Here is a 12,770-nt window from a genome sequence, read left to right as displayed (position 1 = left end):
CATAAAATTATCCTATTATTTTTTTAAAAAAATATTTTATTTTTAAATATTTAGATTAAATTTTTTATTTTAGTTAATATATTTTATATTTTAAAAATATTGAAACTATACTGATATGATATGATACGGTATTGAAACCGTATTGTTTCGGTCTAGGACCGAAACTTTGGCATGGCTAGATATTTTAAACCTTGATTTAGAATTATTATGTTGAATTTTGAAAGTTAGCAAAACGCATAATCAAATATGAGGGGAATAAAAGGGAGGGGCAAATAGTCAAAGTCCAAACCATGTTGATCTGCTAGAATGTTGTTCATAATTGGCAAAACCAATCGAGACCTGTATCGATTGTTTGAATTGAATCAGTGATGACAATGTTTGATCCAAGAAATCAAAATCACACAAAGATTGAGAAGTTTGAAAAAGAGCTGTGACATCTTGCGATCATTAACAAGTTCAAAAAAGAATTATGACATCTCACGATAAAAAAAATAGAGGTTTGAAGAAATTAGATAGAAATAGTTAGATTTGTTAGAAAACTAATGGAATCCATTCAAATTTAGTCAAGAGTGACAATGGATCAAATCCACTTAAAATTTGGTCAAATTTTAATGATTTTGTAATAATGACAAACCTTCCCTTCCCGTTAATCCCATCTTGATTTTCATTACCCTCTTAAATTGCTCAGCCTTGTCACAATTTGACATTCACCGCAGGATCAAGCATCACTCATTTAACTTTCCAGCATTCGTTAGAATTAAATTGTTTGACCATACAGTTGGATGAATTACTAGGGACTGGAGCAGGATTTTAGTCTTGTTCACTGTATATGATTGACTATTGCATATAAGAAGTTCGTCCATACTCTTCTTTATCATGATAATTTAATGCTTCTCTATAATTTATTTGAACGTGGTACATTGTTGGCTTTTGCACATGTTCTACTGAGTCCTGACTATGCATGGGCTGTTATTTTACCCTGGTAATTGGTGGTGTTCATAGTTATCATTTTCTTTCTCATCATTAATACAAGTCATTTAATTTTCCTCCATTTCCTTTCCGGATTTAGTGTGATGTTTAGCAAATTAGAAATGAGAACGCTGGCTGTCTAGCTTTCTTATTTGCTTTATTCTACCTCCTAGGACCTTTTATCTAATTGCCTAATTGTTTGGAATATTCAGAATTCCATGGTATTTTAAGTACATTTCTGTGGAAGACAATGAGACAGAAGAATGTTGGTGGGATTTATATGACAAAACGTGGGTTCTTATTTGTGCATTGCATGGAAAATGGGCTAAAATATCACTCAAAGTCTCAACAGCAGGTGGCCCATCTTTTGGCCAAAGAGCACGTGGATTGGTAGAGTCCTTGAACATTCCTGCTGCAGAAATGGCCGCTGTAGTTGTTTCTGGTGGTATTAGCAATGCCTTAGGTGGAAAGGCAAACAAATATATTGATAAAGCAATGCTTTTAAGGGGAGAAAAATGCCCAAGAATTATCTTTCATCTTGTGATCCTTTATCTCTGTAAAGCTGGTCTGGAAAGTGCCTCCAGATGTGTTCAGCAGTTCATTTCTCTGCTCCCATTTCTTCTTTCTGCTGATGATGATCAGAGCAAGAATCGTCTCCATTTTTTTATTTGGTAATATTTTATGGACACTTATGGCCTTTACTTCATAGCAGTTGTATGTAAATATGCATGTGATATTTTATTGACACCTGTGGCTTTAATTCAGATAACTTGTATGCAAATATGCATAGGTGTGCCCTCCTAACTTTGCTGCAAACAGGTCTTTGGTTACAGTCAGATCAAAGTATGATATGCTGGACGAGGGAGCAAGATTTCATGTCATAACACACTTAATTCTAGAAATTGTTAGCTTTGGAAAGTTCATGCTTGCAACTACTATCCTGGGCAGGGAGGATCCAGTGGAAGTCAGCAGTAGCTCAAAGGAAGCTGGATTCATTCTTAGTCTAGTGCAAAGGGATCGAGTTCTCTCTGTGGTTTGTCACTGATTCTTCTTTCTTTAGCTATTTAATTAAGTTTCATCAATTGTTATAAGCTAGATTTTCTAACTTCTGAATTGCACGATTACTTAAATAACACTAGAAATTTTTTACTTGGAAGATTTTCATTTGAGTAAGTTATGATATATTTTAAAACTTATTTCTGGATTTTTTTTTTCAAAAGTTTCTTGTGATAAAATGCATTCACGAACTTTGTAGTGGCATGCCAAACTTATCCAGCCATAAACTGCTACTGATTGTTCTTCTAAACGCCTAAAAATACTGAGCACGGCCAACTTATCAAATCAGCATCCCTTGTCACTGGTTGTTAGAAATAATGGCTTTTGTCTCATATTAATTGTTTTGTTGTTAAGTTTAGCAGTTGTATAGGGAGAGAGGGGGTGGAGGAGGGATTCTCAATGGTTGTTCAATTTTGGTGCATGTATCTCCCTGGCCTTAGACATGGTATGACACCGGACACCCATTATAGCCTCACAGCAATTTCCTTGACATTTGCTAAGTTGAAATCAAGTATGCCACAAAAGAACCACATTTATGAATTTCAAATTGAATATTTGTAAAAAATTTTAAGGATTAATTTAACCAAATTATAGAAAGAAACCGTAAATAAAATTCTGACTTTTATAATTAACCATAAGGATTAACAGAAAATATTAGTTCGAAATAAAATAAATTTGAACACGTAGGGCATATAAAAATCTAACTACATTGATAGAAAATAAATAATAGAAAATCCCTAAAATCCTTAAACGTCTCCGATGTCCTCAAAGTATTTTCTTAGTAAAAATTGATGTAAACCCATTGTATTTTCTTAGTAAAAATTTGATGTAAGCCCATTGAAAAGCTAGATACCTTCTTGTTGCCCTAAAGGAACTAAGGTCAGTAAGGAAAATTGGCAAGTAGCATGTGAAATGGTGATAAGTTAAATTGTAAGCATTGTTCGTAATCTCAAATGGTGATAAGTTAAATGGTGCCCATGTTTTATCATAGACAATAAATTAACTTATCTATTCCTCTGACAATAGTGGCAGATTGCAGTTAATCAATTTGGTTTCTATATAATAAAATCAAAGTGTTTTACTTTGGTCAGGCAGTTGATGAGGCAAAATCTGTAGTATCTGTCAATGGTGACCGCCTAAGACAATTACAGGAGCTTCGTGCTAAGCTAGATGAGCACTTGCTAACAGAGGCAAGCCATCAGAAAGCCTTCGAAGATGATATTCAGTGTAATACGAATGCAGTTTTATCTTCAGATGACAACAGGAAAACTACTTTACAGCTTGCGCTTGAGGAGGAGCAGCAAGTTGTTGCTGTAGGTTTTTTGCACTATTCCAGTAAAACAATACTATATATCATTAGTCAACAACACTATTTTTTTTCTTTTCTCAGGATAAATGGCTTCATATTTTTCGTGCCTTAATTGATGAGAGAGGACCATGGTCTTCACTTCCTTTTCCAAATTCTGTTGCCACTCATTGGAAACTTGATAAGATAGAGGATAGTTGGAGGCGCAGGCTCAAACTTAAACGAAATTATAAGTTTGATGAGCGTCTTTGTCACCCTCCAACAACTAAAATGTCAAATGGAATCACTCAACTTACAAGTGAGTCCTCTGCTGGTATGAGGACCAGTTTTCCTGAACAAATGAAACAATTTCTTTTGAAGGGTGTACGAGGAATTACTGATGAGAAGTCTCTGGATTCCTTGGATGATGACTCGGCTATGATGAATGAACCTGACCCACATATGTTTTTGGAAAATCAAGGTTCAGAATTTGTCAAAGACCACAGTGGTGATGTGGACAGTGTTCCTGAAAAGGAACCATCCTCTGGTTCCACAGATAATGATTCTTTTGAGGTATGTATAATTTTTGAGATGCTAGATCTTACACTTTAGACATCCATTTTAGGTGTTCACGGGTCTTGTTTTGTAGGTTCACTTGTCTACACTTGCTGTGGTTATTACACCAAAACGAAAATTGGCTGGGCGTTTAGCTATCATGCAGAATGTGCTGCATTTTTCTGGTGAATTCTTAGTTGAAGGCACAGGAGGATCTTCAGTTTTCAGAAATTTCAATGATACAGGGAACTTAGATTCTAGAAAATCTGAACCATTGGGAAGTATACCAAAGCCAAAATCAAATAAAGGGCCGACATTTGATAGCACCCGTGGAAAAGGATCAACTGACGGTGAAGATCTTGATGTTTCTGCACAACATAAATGCAACAAGATCAAACTCCATAGGAGATGGAATCTTTCTACGGTCTGTACTTCATAAAAATTTCTTCTATAAGGATTTAATTTTTGATGTTTAGGTATTTTATTCAACATAGTATTATAGATCCTTGCTTTTGCAGATAAAAGCAGTTCATTGGACTCGCTACCTATTACAGTATACAGCACTAGAAATATTCTTCAATGATTCCAAGGCACCTGTTTTTCTCAATTTTATGTCTCAAAAGGATGCCAAACATTTTGGAACAACAATAGTCTCTCTTAGGAATGAATTGTATCCCAAAGGGAGCTCCAGAGATAAAACTGGACACATTACTTTTATTGACAGGCGTATTGCGCTTGAGATGGCTGAAAATGCCAGGGAGAGATGGAGGAGAAGAGAGATTAGCAACTTTGAATATTTAATGACTCTCAATACTCTTTCTGGTCGTTCTTATAATGACTTGACCCAATATCCTATCTTTCCTTGGGTATTGGCTGATTATTCATCAGAAAAGCTAGATTTCAACAAATCATCTACTTTTAGAGACCTTTCAAAACCAGTCGGTGCCTTGGACGCCAAACGCTTTGAGGTCATTCTCATTGTTAAATATTAGTACCTACTAGCTGGTTGTTCTTGACCATCTAATGCATTAACTTGATGCAGGTTTTTGAGGAGAGATATCGCAGTTTCAGTGATCCTGATATTCCTAGGTTGTGGCTATGCTATCAAAGTTTTGGTACTCTCTGGTCTGGATAGACATTCATATGCAGTAATGTCTGACACTGTTTCTTTCTTTGCAGTTTTTACTATGGATCTCATTATTCTAGCATGGGCATTGTGCTCTATTATTTACTTAGGCTTGAACCTTTTACAGCTCTGCATCGAAATTTGCAGGTACCATATACCTTTTTTTTTTGTTCTTTTTTCTTTGAATTTATTTTGTTCTTCTATTTCTCCTTACTGAAGCAAAATTACTGCTAAGCTGCATTTTATTTCATTTAATCTGTTATCATGTTTTTATGTAGCTGTTGTTAATTTTTCTTTGATAGGGAGGAAAATTTGATCATGCAGACCGTCTTTTTCAATGCATAGATGGAACTTACCGGAATTGCCTATCTAATACAAGTGACGTCAAGGAGCTGATCCCTGAGTTCTTTTACATGCCTGAATTTCTTGTCAATTCAAATCGTTATCATTTAGGTGTTAAGCAAGATGGTGAACCTCTAGGTGATGTTGTCCTCCCTCCATGGGCCAAGGTATTAGTTCTTATGGAGCATGGGATATGATTAACCATGTTTTCTTAATGTGATTCCTCTATGAAATATATGTAGTCTATGAATGGAAGAAAAGGGAATTTATGTTAAATCCTACATAGTTCTTGAAGTCATTCTTTAGATTTGTGCTAATTTCTATCACAACTTGTTTTCCTCTTTGACTAATTCCTTCACTGTGGTTTGTTTTTTTAGAAATTAAAAGGAAGTTTGGTCCTTGTAATTCGTAAAAGGATAGAATAACATGCTTGACATTTGTTGTTCACATTAATTGTTGATTTCTTTTACTACATTTTTGTCTATGAGGATTTATTCTGTACCTCCAAATAAGGTGTCTGTTCTCTATATTTCCAGGTGTTCCCTTTAAATCTCTAAAACTTTTGAAATGGTTAACTAACTGCCTAAGTTGTGCAGCTACTTCTAAAATGCATTCTTGATTTGCCAAAATAAATGTTGAAATTCTTCTTTCTGTCTATGTTTAGATCTAATAAACTTTCGGCATCTGTGAGTATGAATACTTTTGGTTCATTGAGTGGAAAAACATTGATCTCTACCGTTGGTCAATTTTAGCAATCGAGGTCAAATGAGATGGAATTTAGAATGCCAAATATGTTTTCATTTTTTTCTTGCTGTTATTGATCTTGTAAATAGAGTTTCATATTACATGTTTCATTGGTACTGTTGGTATATATGTATTTAGTTTCACAGGTATTTTTTTGTTTTAGTTATTTCAACCAGTGACTCCTTGTACAGGGTTCATCAGAGGAGTTCATATATAGAAATAGGGAAGCTTTGGAGAGTGAATACGTGAGTTCCAATCTTCATCACTGGATCGATCTAGTGTTTGGTTATAAACAACGTGGAAAGCCTGCAGTTGAGGTATGCTTTAATTAGAATCTAATTTGGTAATATTCATGTTTATGTTACTGAAGATAACTTTGTGAAACTATGCTGGAGTACAGGCAGCCAACATATTTTACTATTTAACTTATGAAGGTGCTGTCGATTTGGAGAACATGGATGATATGCTGCAAAAATCTGCAATAGAAGATCAGATTGCAAACTTTGGCCAAACACCAATCCAGATTTTCAGAAAGAGACACCCGCGAAGAGGGCCACCAATCCCTATTGCTCATCCCTTGTATTTTGCTCCTGCATCAATCACATTGACTTCCATTGTCTCTAGTGCAACCAGTCCCTCTTCTGCCATTGTATTTATTGGCTTATTAGACTCTAATGTTGTACTGGTGAATCAAGGGCTCACTCTGTCAGTAAAACTGTGGTTAACAACACAATTGCAAGCTGGTGGGAACTTCACATTCTCTGGATCCCAGGTTATTGTTATACATGTATTAAAACTAGTTGAGTTTGCTGAATAATATAATAAATGATATCTGTAAGGACCATTTGATTATTAGCTTGTTGAGTGTCATCTTGGCTGATTAGTTATACTTGCATTCTTGTTTCTACAGGAACCTTTTTTTGGTATAGGTCCTGATGTGTTTTCACCTCGCAAGCTCTGTACTCCATTGGCTGAAAACATTGAGTTTGGCAGGCAATGCATGGCCACCATGCAAGTTCTTAATGAAAATTACCTTATTTCATGTGGTAATTGGGAAAATAGCTTTCAGGTGATCTCCCTAAATGAAGGAAGGATAGTGCAGAGCATCAGGCAACACAAAGACGTGGTCAGCTGTATAGCAGGTGCTTTAATCACATGTTATAATCAATTTCTTTTTGAGTGCCATAGCTAGTGTTATAATCAATTTCTTTTGACTGCCAACTGCTGTAGCTAAAAGTAAAAAAAGGATGCTGCTATTTTTCCTGGTCAACTGAAACGTTATTGTGCTTGTCGTTTCTGTTTATTAGAGCTTGAAGTGGCACTTTTTTTGTTTCTCATTTGCAAAGCTTTGTGTAGAGATCACAAAAGGACATCACAGTTTAGTAGGAGAATTTTTTGACTAATATGATTATATTTAACTCCATTCCTGCTGCAAATTTGATTGCAGGGCATTAGCTTAGAATGTTAACTTGCAATTAGGATTGTGTCATCTTTTATCAACTCCCCTGTACGATACTATGGAAAGGTTTAATGACTCATGCAATAGTACAATTTTCACGTCCATCCATTTTAACTTTCCTCCCTTATTTTCTTGTTATTAATGAGTGCAATAGAATTGCTCAGGAAAGTGGATCTCGCACATTGGTATGATCGTATAATAATTTTGTTATTTGATGATATTGATTCAAAATTGTTAATATGATATTTTTAAATTGACAAAATTTAGTCAAAATATTCAAGTTTATACAAGATGGAGGCTGCATATAACAATTTCTAAGTGGTTTCTTTTTTTCATCCTTATATTGTATGACACAATTTAATACATCAAGTTACTTAGTGTTGAATTGTGGTCTTAATATACCTCTTTTACATGTTGCAGTTTCATCTGATGGAAGTATACTTGCAACTGGAAGTTATGACACAACTGTCATGGTATGGCATGCTTATCGTGGAAGGCATGCTGAGAGAAGATCTCGAGCTATGCAAACTGATTTTCCTCGAAAAGATCATGTCATCATTGAAAGCCCTTTTCATATTTTATGTGGCCACGATGACATTATAACATGCTTGTTTATTAGTGCTGAACTTGATGTTGTCATCAGTGGTTCAAAAGATGGAACTTGCATTTTTCACACACTAAGGGAAGGAAGATATGTGCAGTCCATTCAGCACCCTTCCGGTAGTCCTTTGTCCAAGTTAGTTGTATCACCACATGGAAGATTGGTCATCTATGCTGAGAGTGATTTGAGTTTGCACATGTATTCTATCAATGGAAAACATGTTGCATCTTCTGAATCCAATGGACGCCTCAACTGCATTGAACTTAGCAGTTGTGGTGACTTCCTTGTTTGTGCTGGTGATCAAGGACAGATAATTGTGCGCTCTGTGCATTCACTTGATGTTGTCAGAAAATATGAAGGAATAGGGAAAATAATAACATCCCTAGCTGTGACACCTGAAGAATGCTTCTTAGCTGGAACTAAAGATGGTAGCCTACTTGTATATTCCATTGAAAATCCTCTTACCCGTAGAGGCAGTGGCCTTTCGCGCACCAATAAATCAAAAAATACAGCAGCTGGATGAGTTAATTATTGGTAGATGCTGTTGCAGTTCATCATCATTGATTCTCATATATCCAATTGGTGGTATGAGTTTCTCTGAATTGTTTCTTTCTTAGAATTCCTTTTCTGGATTATTCTTATTTTTAATGGTCACTCTATTATGGGTTTGGCAACTTTTTTTAGAGATTCTATAGTATTGACACTTATGATCTTTTTGGAAATTTGTGTTCTTGTGAACAAGTAAAATTTCAACTAGAGTATCAGATGTTCAGTCCCTACTTCATTTCCCTTTAAGAAAGAAAATTATCCTGTTAAAGCACGGAGGAAGCATTCTTATGAATTTCTCTTTCAAATTTGTATGACAAGACTACACAAATGTGGATAGAGTACAATACAAATTGATTGCCGGGCTGTTTTTCTACAGTTGATGGCTACTGAATAACTCCATGGACATTATTTTAGCAAACTGATTATTAGCAATTGTTATGGATCCATAGAACGGAGAAAACAGCAAGAGACATCCTCTTGCTTAGCAGATGACAATTACAGAATTTCTAGTTGACAATCTTTTTGCTATTAATTCAGACAGAATGGTTAATGACTGAAGAAGTGTTTTGGCTAATAACATAAAATTGAAAGAGTTTGCATGTAGCTGTTGAGCAGATCAATAATTTGGAAAGCGCATCCAAGTTTTGAGTCCCATATATTTAACTAAGAACCTTTCGCAATATTTGGTCTTCAGAAATTGCACTAATTTTTTAGAGTTTAAACATTTGTGCTTTTACTAGCACTCAACATTGATTCGATTGGTTATTTCTCTCTGATAAATGCAACATCTACATCAGTGTAGTACCCTAAACCAGTTTTAGGTACATATTTATACATGGAATTTTGTGAACTCGTGCTTAGTAGCATGCTAATCTTTTCCTTTCCCTTTTGAAGTTTGATATCCTAAAAACATATGAAGATAAGATTTGAAATCTCGAGGCATGCTGCAGTTTTAGTATTTAATTGAATTGGTACAGTTTCAAAATTGTGCTTGTGTTTATGCATGGTGTTGGTGGAAATTTGAAAGTCAAAGGAGATAAAGAAGAACAGAAGCAAATAACCTATGAGGGGGATGAGTTAAGGTATCGTTTTATTCCACAGTTTACATCCATGGCTTGAATGGTATAGTTTTTTTGTTATGTTGACAATTAGCATGTTTTGACTTGTGTTAGAGCATGTTGAGATAAATTTAGATTAGTTGCATTCCTTTAATATAACAACAACAACAAAGTCTTATCCCACTAGTTGGGGTCAGCTATATGAATCCTTCATTTGTATTCCTTTAATAAAGATTAAAAAATTAGTATATTATATTAATTTTTTATCGTACATGTCATAGTGTCACTCAATATGTTTTAACATGTATTAAAGTATGCTGAGGTGAATTTGGATGAGGATTACTCATTCAATCCAATTTCACTTAAATTGATTTTTCAGTTTTAATAAAATTATATCAATTAGTAATTAAATTAAAAAATATTTCTACGTAGATATATGAGGAAATGAATTTATATAAGTTTTAGTCTTATAATCTTTTTCCACAACTTATTTACTTATAAAAATACAACTATAGGAATTAGACATAAACTTTTAGAGAAACAATCTAAAAAAATTTATAAAAAAAGATTATTTATATTCATCTTGATGCATGTCAATCATGCCATGTCATATGTTGGCGCAACAAGATAATTAGAGGAAGCATAGGATAGATTATCTGTGTAGTGCCATGCATGAAGGTATACGTGTACTAGATTTTATTTTTATTTTCCTAAGATTAATACATTATCTAGCAAGCGACTTTCTTAAATTATTACAACCTTTCATTTTTGTATATATCACAATATACACATTTCATGTTAAAATGTATCATCCATCAAGTGGTTTTTTGGTCTTCATAAAAAAGATGACATGACACCAGGACATGTTGACACATATGCAAAACACATTGGGATGCCTATACGGATATCCAACTTTAATTTCACTTATCCTTCCTCTCCCACTCCAAACCTGCCTCTATTGCACTGCCCATCTACCCTATGCATGTTGTTGTTTGTGCGCTCCCCTATGGTCATCTACTATCATCCTCCGTTGGCCATCTTGTGTATTTATCCCTAAGCTTACATCAAGGATGAAAGGGATGGAAGTAGTATTGGTGCAATTATGCCCTAAATGATTGAGTCTGACCATTTGGTTTTGATGTGTTTGACAAAGGGTTAAATTACAGTACTATGGTGTTACTCATTATATGTATCAAGTGTGTAAGTGCAAGGTACTTGACATTTACATTGTTGGTGCAATGCTTGAAGTTTCAGTGGATTGAAGGTTTTATTCCAAGATGAGTCGATTGAATGTGAGAGCAATTGATAGTTGGTTAGTCTACTGACCAACCGACTTAGGCTCTAATCCTCGCTAATAGAATATTTTTGTTTGTTCATAATGGAATCAACTGGTGTTCACTAAAGCTAAGTTAGTCAATTGACTTAATTATAAATTAGAAATACTATATCGTCGACTAAGTTAATTTTAAATTTGAAATATTGTATTTTTGAACAAGATCTTATTTAGAGAAGTCGAATGTCATGGCAAGGAGTCGACTAAGAATATTATGAGTCGACTAATGAGGTTAAAAAAAGGTGATTATATCATGATAACCCGAAACTTGAGCCGGAAAGCTTATCTAAACGAGTCAATTGACAATGTTGAGACAATGGCCGACTGGAAAGATTTTGAGTAAGACTGTTTCTACACATATTAAGTCTTAGTAAGACTGATGGCTTAAAACAGTCGATTGAATACATAATAACTGTCAAAGCTTACCTATGGTTATTTGGAGAGTTATAAAATGTGAGGCAAAGCTTGAATGAAAACTCTACCACAACAATTCTCACATCAACTCCTATACTAAATTATTGTGTTTTTGTTTTATTTGTATTTTTTATTTTTGAGCTTAAGGTTTATACCTCCAATCTCTATAGTCTTGCAAACTCTCCTACTCATTTAATTTTCTTATCCTTGTAAAAAGTCCTTGTGAAAATGTTTCTCCTCTTCTAGAATTTCCGAGGAGAAAGATAGTGGTTTTTCGAGGGTTGACTCACCTTATAACTCCATAGACCACAAAGTAAGAGTCAGGGTTCCAAACCACGTAAATCTTCCAGTTAAGAGTCGTAAATCTTCCAATTAAGAGTCAAGTAAATTTTCCAGTACTTTTCATTTATTGTTTTATTAGTCAATACGAACATGCTTCATCCAATCATGTTGAATAGGATTGTGAACCACTGTTATATCTGACTTACTATCGCTGTACAACTTCATTATGTCTTTAAATTGAACATGTATGTGTCGTTCAATCCAAATTAATTCACACATCCCTTGTGTGATGGCTCGATATTCTTCCTCTACACTTCTCCTTGAAACAACTATATGTTTCTTACTCCGCCATGTAACAACATTCCCCCAAACTTTAATGCAATATCCAGTAGTAGACTTGCTGTCTTCAAGTGAACTGGCCCAATCAGCATCGGCAAATCCTTCAACTGTTCTATTATCACTTTTCTTGAGCAGTATACCTTTCCCACGAGTCCCTTTCAAATAACGAAGAATCTAATCCATTGCAATTTGATGTCTCACAGTGGGGGCATGCATAAATTGACTAACTATACTAACACTATAGACAATATCAGGCCTAGTAAGTGATAGATTAGTTTTCCATCAAGACATTGATACCTCTCTATATCAGTTGGAGCATCATCTTTTGTATTTTGTTGCTTCCATTTTTTTCCTTTGGAGTATTTTCTGGATGGCAACCAAGTTTTCTTGTTTCTTTTAGTAGATTGATGGTATATTTCCTTTGTTTCTAGATATTTTCGTTCCAAGGAAATATCAAAGTCTTCCAAGGTCTTTTACCTTGAATTCAGATTGTAACAATCCTTTGAGGTTTGCAATCTCATCATTGTCATCACTCGTGATCACCATTTCATCAACATACACAATCAAAATAGATTTTTTCCCCCATCTCTTGACTGTTTGACAAAGAGAGAATGATCTACTCGACTTTTTGTGTACCCAAAGCTTTTCATGACAGTGT

At 34.7% G+C, this 12,770-nt stretch overlaps 1 protein-coding gene across 5 annotated transcripts in view; it reads left to right on the top strand.

Moving 5' to 3' along the window:
- The window catches only part of LOC141820244 (BEACH domain-containing protein B), a 67,909-nt gene that overhangs the window by 51,444 nt on the left and 3,695 nt on the right, over window positions 1-12,770 (top strand). For 2 of the 5 annotated variants that reach the window (XM_074707530.1, XM_074707532.1), the window contains exons 28-41: window positions 1,182-1,640; window positions 1,789-2,002; window positions 3,117-3,338; window positions 3,416-3,883; window positions 3,960-4,289; window positions 4,384-4,833; window positions 4,908-4,954; window positions 5,045-5,138; window positions 5,294-5,500; window positions 6,269-6,394; window positions 6,478-6,849; window positions 6,988-7,219; window positions 7,957-8,722; window positions 9,714-9,768. In XM_074707530.1, the coding sequence (XP_074563631.1) occupies window positions 1,182-1,640; window positions 1,789-2,002; window positions 3,117-3,338; window positions 3,416-3,883; window positions 3,960-4,289; window positions 4,384-4,833; window positions 4,908-4,954; window positions 5,045-5,138; window positions 5,294-5,500; window positions 6,269-6,394; window positions 6,478-6,849; window positions 6,988-7,219; window positions 7,957-8,660 (3,925 nt within the window). In that variant the 3' untranslated portion in view covers window positions 8,661-8,722; window positions 9,714-9,768. Of the gene's footprint in view, window positions 1-1,181; window positions 1,641-1,788; window positions 2,003-3,116; window positions 3,339-3,415; window positions 3,884-3,959; window positions 4,290-4,383; window positions 4,834-4,907; window positions 4,955-5,044; window positions 5,139-5,293; window positions 5,501-6,268; window positions 6,395-6,477; window positions 6,850-6,987; window positions 7,220-7,956; window positions 8,723-9,580; window positions 9,769-12,770 lie in introns of all 5 variants that reach the window. The other 3 variants (XM_074707531.1, XM_074707534.1, XM_074707535.1) reach the window with 2 other exon arrangements.

This window comes from Curcuma longa, unplaced genomic scaffold (assembly GCF_044706935.1).
Source record: "Curcuma longa cultivar G26 ecotype Majalengka, Jawa Barat unplaced genomic scaffold, ITB_CL_G26_1.1 utg2798_np1212_758248_RagTag, whole genome shotgun sequence".
Lineage (NCBI taxonomy): Eukaryota > Viridiplantae > Streptophyta > Magnoliopsida > Zingiberales > Zingiberaceae > Curcuma > Curcuma longa.
The sequence above is the reverse complement of the archived record's forward strand: the minus strand, read 5'-3'. Positions and strand labels throughout refer to the sequence as shown.